This window comes from Pollicipes pollicipes, unplaced genomic scaffold, assembly GCF_011947565.3.
Source record: "Pollicipes pollicipes isolate AB1234 unplaced genomic scaffold, Ppol_2.1 Scaffold_6686;HRSCAF=7923_pilon_pilon_pilon, whole genome shotgun sequence".
In the NCBI taxonomy this organism is placed as follows: domain Eukaryota; kingdom Metazoa; phylum Arthropoda; class Thecostraca; order Pollicipedomorpha; family Pollicipedidae; genus Pollicipes; species Pollicipes pollicipes.
In genome coordinates this window covers 45,538,787-45,545,788 of record NW_023596921.1, presented here as the reverse complement: position 1 = coordinate 45,545,788, position 7,002 = coordinate 45,538,787, and the positions used below count along the sequence as shown (strand labels likewise).

Genomic DNA, 7,002 nt, shown 5'->3' with positions numbered 1-7,002 from the left:
ACAGCAGTTGCGTCAACTTGCCACTGCATTTTTCCGTATGGTGTCCCTAAGCGGAACAATGAGGCAGCGGACGGCATTAGCATCATTAACGAATCAACTTATGACGTAATTGTCACATGGCTTGGGATGACGCAAGTGTTAGTTTTCAACGCCAGTCACCTGGCGTATTTATTGCGGGCATCGAGAGTTTCAGGTTACAGCCTCCCTAAGTTTGGCTTTTCACAGGTCCGAGGAAGCTGAAGCAAAAAGCAATCCCCTCAGCGACTTGCGAGAAAGAGTAGACAATACACACGTTATCCAGTTACACTTCATCCCTATTAGTTGCTAATTTATTCTTCAGACACCTAATGAGTGACATAACCTCTCTTCGTGTCCTTAGTTCATCATCATGCAACACGCAGGTGCACGCATGATACTAATTTGCCCCGCAACTTGAGCAATAGTAAATGTATGGGAAATAAGCTGTTTGCAGATAACATGATACAATCACTAGAAAGGAACTTTTTACTAAGCCTGGGCGAACCCTCTTCGAAGTCGACCACAGTTTCATAGATACCAGTTTTTTAACGACCGATACAGACGGTGATTACGCAACCATTTTTGTGATATGTTGGCTTAAGGGACTAACGACTGACCTTCCTGAGTGAAGCTTATATGGCATTCATAGGAACCATACCCAGCTCGTAATAGTGCTATTGACGCCGGCATTGCATGATCAACGACAGGGCCACACACTGAGAGCACCCGCACGTGCGCACCTCCACGCCACCGACAGAGAGCACCCGCACGTGCGCACCTCCACGCCACCGACAGGGAGCACCCGCACGTGCGCACCTCCACGCCACCGACAGGGAGCACCCGCACGTGCGCACCTCACACCACCGACAGGGAGCACCCACGTGTGCACCTCCACGCCACCGACAGGGAGCACCGCACGTGCGCACCTCCACGCCACCGACAGGGAGCACCCGCACGTGCGCACCTCCACGCCACCGACAGGGAGCACCCGCACGTGCGCACCTCCACGCCACCGACAGGGAGCACCCGCACGTGCGCACCTCCACGCCACCGACAGGGAGCACCCGCACGTGTGCACCTCCACGCCACCGGGCTCTACCAAGAGAGCGGCCGGGCAGCCGCGACGCACTCGTCCTCGCGCCTGGGCGGACACTGGCACGACACCAGCACATGTCCTCCCACCCACGCCGCCTGTCAGGGCCTGAGCTCACTGGCCGGTCCGCGTCGGCGCCGCCGACACCGCGACCCTTACGAGAACCGCTCCCACAGCTCCTCCCAGTCGACCGCATACACCAGCCAGTAGATGGCGTTGAGGACGATGAACGAGGTGGGGAAGAGCACGCGCGAGAAGCGGTCGACGAAGAGCGCCTTATCGCGCCGCTCGAGATGCCGTGCCCTGTGCTGGGAGGCCTTGGCGGCGGCGGAGCTGGGCCCTGCGGTAGGGCCGCCACTGCCGCTGCCGCTGCCGCAGCCGCAGCCGCCGCCGCTGTCGCCTGAGCACGGCTTGGCGTGGCTGGGGCCGCAGCGGTGGCGCAGTGAACCGTTCTCTGCGCCCTCCTCCAGCAGGTGGCCGTGGCGCGGGCAGGCGGAGCTGATCTGCACGGGTGCGCGCGTCTCCTGCGGGCGGAAGATGGCGCTGATCAGGCGCAACGCCGAGGAGGCCGCGCGCTGCGAGCACCCCGCTGGGGAGGCGCGGCCGCGCACCATACCACACAGCACACGTCCGCGCGAACGGGGATCGGTGCTCATCAACGGAGGGGACGCTTTCGATCACGGATGCATTTGTGTTTCGTGGTGCTTAGTAGTTCTTTACACTTTAGGTACCCGCGGACGTGTGGCATAAATATATCCATAACTGTGGTGAAGGCCCTTGCCATAACCGTGGTAAAGACTTTCTCTACTACCTAGTAAAGTAACACTTTCGATCTTCTAATGGGTCTAGCTATTCATCATATATTACAAAACAATGACACCTTACAACCACGTGACCGGTTTTCTCCCATTCACACGATGCTTGTGTGTATTGGGACGTCAGATCGATAGCCTTGGGTCACAAAATAGCTTAGACCACCCACATATCCGGGTGCACAGAACACTGACGTTTCACTCATCCTTATTCCTTCCCTCGTGTCCATATTCCTTCCCTTGTGTTCATATCCCTTCCCTTGTGTTTATATGTTGTATGTTAACTTGTGCTACGCATTTTACTATGCATTTTTGTAGCATTAGCTATCTATTTCATCATTTATGAGTCCTACAGCTGCCGACCTAGAACCTGGGTAAAATGGACCTCAATATGTTAGCTTGCTGCAAACATATCCTTTCAAGAGATTCCTTACCAACCCCAAATGAGCACGGCAGGAGGTAATGCGTGCTGAAGTGCCTGCGGACTGGTATTCCCAGGCGGAACGCTGATGCCTGTTATAGACAGCGCCATTCCGTCTGATGGCTCGCGCGACGGTAACATCAGCGTAACGGGCTCCAACTGATCAGGTGGCGGTCCAAACGGCCCGGCAGGGATTCCACCACTGGTCGCCTGGCTGGGGCGCGCTCGTCGGCACCGGCTGCTGAGGGCTGCCCAGGGATAGCTGCCGCCCGTCTGTCACAGTTCCCCGGAACATTCGCACACTGAACTGGCGATGGATGGGTCACGCCTGGAGCCATCAGCACCACGCTGATGCAAGGGGGACGGGAGGGGGGCGGGGGGGGGGGGGCAGGCAATGGCCTGTACTGCGCCCCGAAACAAGCAGTGACCGATACGGCCGCTGTGCTGCAGCGGTTACAGTAGCCGGAACGGGTCCAGAGATGATGAGTCGAGTAACTTCAGTAGACGGACAGACTTATCGGTTGAATCAAATGTTGATTCCCACATCTAATTAATGAGCTTTGCGCCCATATTTTGGTAATGTGTGCTCATTGTGGTGGTACAGTGTTCTGGAAAGCAGCAGCTGGATAAAAGGATCGCAACGTGCTTAGTCTGTCGTATGTATGTGCACAGCGACATGTATTGGCAACTACACAGACGCGCAGATACATAGCGCACGACATATGTTAATACCTATACATGCTAAGATAGCCTACGCACTCTAACAAGGGTAACCTGGTTGCTCACTTCCAACGTAGAGGGGCAATTACAATGGAAAGTTACCAAAGATAAGAGCACGCAGAGATGTTTCAACACGAGTTGGTAAGAGTGCAGTCATAATCTTCTAAAATTTGTTTTGGGCCTGACGTAACTTCCTTTTGCCCTGACTATGTGTCGGCCTCCTAACGTGGCAAATCGATCAACCTTAGAACCTGCGGGTGGTTTGCGATGACTTGTTCATGTGTGGGAGCGACACCGGGCTGCCGGGCGGCGCGGCAGGTATCCTTCATCACAAAGGTCAACTGATGCATTAGTCCACACGATGAAAGTGCGAAATATCAAGTGGCAACATGACAAATTTAAAGGGAGTGCGAATAGAAGGCAACGAACGAAATTCAAAATGTGATGGAAAGTTACCAGGAAATGGACGACATGCTAGCAAATCTACAACATCGGTGAGCAATGCGCCGCAACGCCTCGGCTGCGTGAAGGAAAGATCACACTGAGCACGCTTCACGCGCACTGGCGGAAATATCACACGGAGCGCGCCGCAGGCGTACTGGCGGAAAAATCACACTGAGCGCGCCGCAGGCACACTGGCGGAAAGATCACACGGAGAGCGCCGCAGGCGTACTGGCGGAAAGATCACACGGAGCGCGCCGCACGCGCACTGGCGGAATGATCACACGGAGAGCGCCGCGGGCGTACTAGCGGGAAGATCACACGGAGTGCGCACCACGCGCACTGGCGGGACACTGACCAGTGCGCTCTTTATGTATGAGTTTGATTCCTTGTGCTGAATAGGGTATGATTTATCGTGCCCGCGAGTGTAATAACCTGCGACGACAAATGTCTAAAATGACTGAATGCGAGACATTCGCCCAGTCATATTCATATGATTTGCAAATCCACAACCCCTTAAGAAGCCCGATCATTTTCCTTCTCGCACGGCGTCCTATTTGACCCATCTTGGTCCGAATCCACACATGATGAAACAAATTAAATCTTGCAACAGAAAATTTCCCCAGAGACCACAAGGCGTGATGTGTAGAAAAACACATGAAGTGCAAGCATCTAAATGCTTCACGAACGTCCACCAAAGGTACAGTCTATCCCAGCTGCCGCTTGCCTTCGCGTTTGCGCTTGCGACCATCGGTCAACCAGCATGATGCCGGCATCGACTGCAGCGGACGTCGGATTCAGTCTGCGACGATCGACGGTTGTTCAGTCAAGCTGCCCCAACGATCGATATCGGTTCTATCGGGCTCATTCCCTCCCGACAGATGGCTCCTGCTCCAGGCTCAGGCTGTGGCGGAGGACGTAGGCTCCGCCGAGCCCCGTCTCCGGTGCCTAGCGGTCTCCCCACAAGACCCCCTCCCGTATCGGCGACGCGCGTGGCGCCACCAGGATCATTTTCTGACGACGACCGTGCGGTGGGCCTTGAATGTTTTCCGCAGCTCGCTACAAATGAGCCTCCCGCACGTGTCACGTTGGCAATCAATCAGCGCACCGACAATCTGCAGACGAACAATCAGCGGGCCTCCGCCGGCCGCACGGAAGAGATCCCGGCTCCTCACCGGAGGCGGTGACGTCAGGTATGATGTCAGGCACGGCTGCAGATTGGCCGACCTGGGAGATGGGGAGCAGCCGGTGCGGATTCAAGTGGAAATTGCAATGACCATCAGAAGCGCCAGGCCGCGGTTGGATTACCTCAGATACGACGCGGCGCGCGTTCGGAGGCGGGTAGAAGCCAAATCCGAGCTACCGTTATGGACGTGACCCCAGAGAACGCAGTCGGCTCACGCTCGCCGAGCAGGCGGCAGCTTCATTGATGCTCCATGGCAGAGTGGCCGATGACGCGTTTCACGTCCATCCCAACGATCCGCAATGCATCCCACAGACCAGCTGAAGTGGCCAGAGGTCACCGAACTGCATGACTCTACCCCAAACGGTTCAAAAACTTCGCCCGGACGTTCTGAATCGATCTTTCGGTCAAGCAAAGGAAAGGAGCTACAATAGATCACGTCACATTAAGTGTCAGTATTCAGGCATCAAGACAGGCGATCAACCGTATTCGGATTTTTTAGGATGACGTTTTAGTAAAAAAAAGTTAGCGGCGTGATGGATGGTGAACACGCACTCGGGTAGTGTTCAATGTAACGTGTTCGGGGGGAGGGGGTTGAATGCGACGTGTTCGGGATAGGAGTCAAACTGACATCCTTCATGAGATCTCTAACACTAAGGAACCTAAAGACACAAAATTCACACAGTTGGTTAGCGAGCATGCGAACTCGCGTCAAATTTCGATGTCCCTAGATCATGAATTTCGAGCCACATGAGGCCGCACAAGGCTAATCTTCAGACTGGTGTCTGGAGCACGCTCTCAGACCTCCTATTGCAACCATCGTTAACATAGCTTCATCTTTTAAGCAAGATGTCACTGTTATCTATTTCGGTTCAGTGACGTTATCTTACCATCGGAGGGCCAAGATGACCAAGCACCTTCGAGATAATTAAAGTTGTGATAATTACATTCAAGTGTCAAGGACCCCGTAACGTGGTACGTTCCTAAAAAGATTGAGCGGTTTCATTTCAGAGCAGTGGCCTTTTCTCGTCTCCAGGAAGTCCCAGTAAGATGCCTCCGACGTCTCTCTGACCATGAAACTCAAATGCGCTTCGAAAACTACCTCATAAATCAAGTTCTGTACTAAAAGAGAGATTCGACTTTGAGCCTCGGCCTGACCTTCATGCCTGACCCAGGTCAATGGAACTAGTCTTAATCCTAAAGTAAATTGTCCAATTGTATAAAGTACTCATGGGAACGGGGTTTGTACGAATACCATAAGGCGAGGTGTATCCATTGTGTTTTTGCCTGCATCTTCAACATGCTAATATGTCGGGTCATATATAGGCAGAATATTTAATTGCGGGGCAAGGTGTCCTGACCTTCAGTCAATAGTGCAAACTCCAACTCCAACTTCAAATTAGTGCCGACTTCAAGTCAGCACCACGCATTCACACCGTACTCGATTCCACCTTCACTGCACATGCATTTCATTGATTTCGAAACGCATGGCACCTTAAATTGCTTGGTCTTCTTTCTTAACGACGGGAAACGATTTACATAGGGATTTTACCTGGCCCATTTTCTTGTGGTCTTCCCCTTTTCTAATTTTGTGGCACTGAACGCTAAGCCTTTCTTAATTTACCCTTAAGGCATCCTGCCAACTCGGGGAAGAGAGTTAATTTGTTCCAAAGTGCGCTGATTTGCATCCTGGCAAACACACCAAGCGCCATTACATTACCGCCACCTGACTCGGCGAGCCACGTACAGAGGTTGCCGTCTTTGGTCTGTCGGATCCAGCAACGACATTCACAGTTGTGAAACCCCTCCGGGTTACCTGTTGACAAACATGGCGCCCACCTCCCTCTCTCTCCGAGCGGCCGTCCAATCGATAGCCTGCCCGGCAGCAGCGCCGCCGGTACAGGGACACGGCGGTGCAGAGACGCCGGTGCGGAGGCGCTGGTACAGGGACACGGCGGCGCATAGACACTGGCACAGGGAAACGGCTGTGCAGAGTCACTGGCACAGGGACACAGCGACACAGAGACGCCGGCACGGGGACACGGCGGCACAGAGACGCCGGTACAGGGATACGGTGGCACAGAGACACCGATACGGGGACACGGCGGTGCAGAGACGCCGGTACAGCGATACGGTGGCACAGACACCGGTACAGCGATACGGTGGCACAGAGACACCGGTACAGGGATACGGTGGCACAGAGACACCGGTACAGCGATACGGTGGCACAGAGACACCGGTACAGGGATACGGTGGCACAGAGACACCGGTACAGGGACACGGCGGTGCAGAGACGCCGGTACAGCGATACGGT

General features: G+C 54.4%; 1 protein-coding gene across 1 annotated transcript in view; it reads right to left on the bottom strand.

Moving 5' to 3' along the window:
- Window positions 1–940: 940 nt before the first annotated feature.
- LOC119108423 (glycine receptor subunit alpha-4) overlaps window positions 941–7,002 on the bottom strand; it is a gene marked incomplete in the record, with an annotated part of 70,564 nt that continues 64,502 nt past the window's right edge. The window contains 2 exon segments of the mRNA XM_037231993.1: window positions 941–1,451; window positions 1,512–1,635. Of these exon segments, the coding sequence (XP_037087888.1) occupies window positions 1,267–1,451; window positions 1,512–1,635 (309 nt within the window).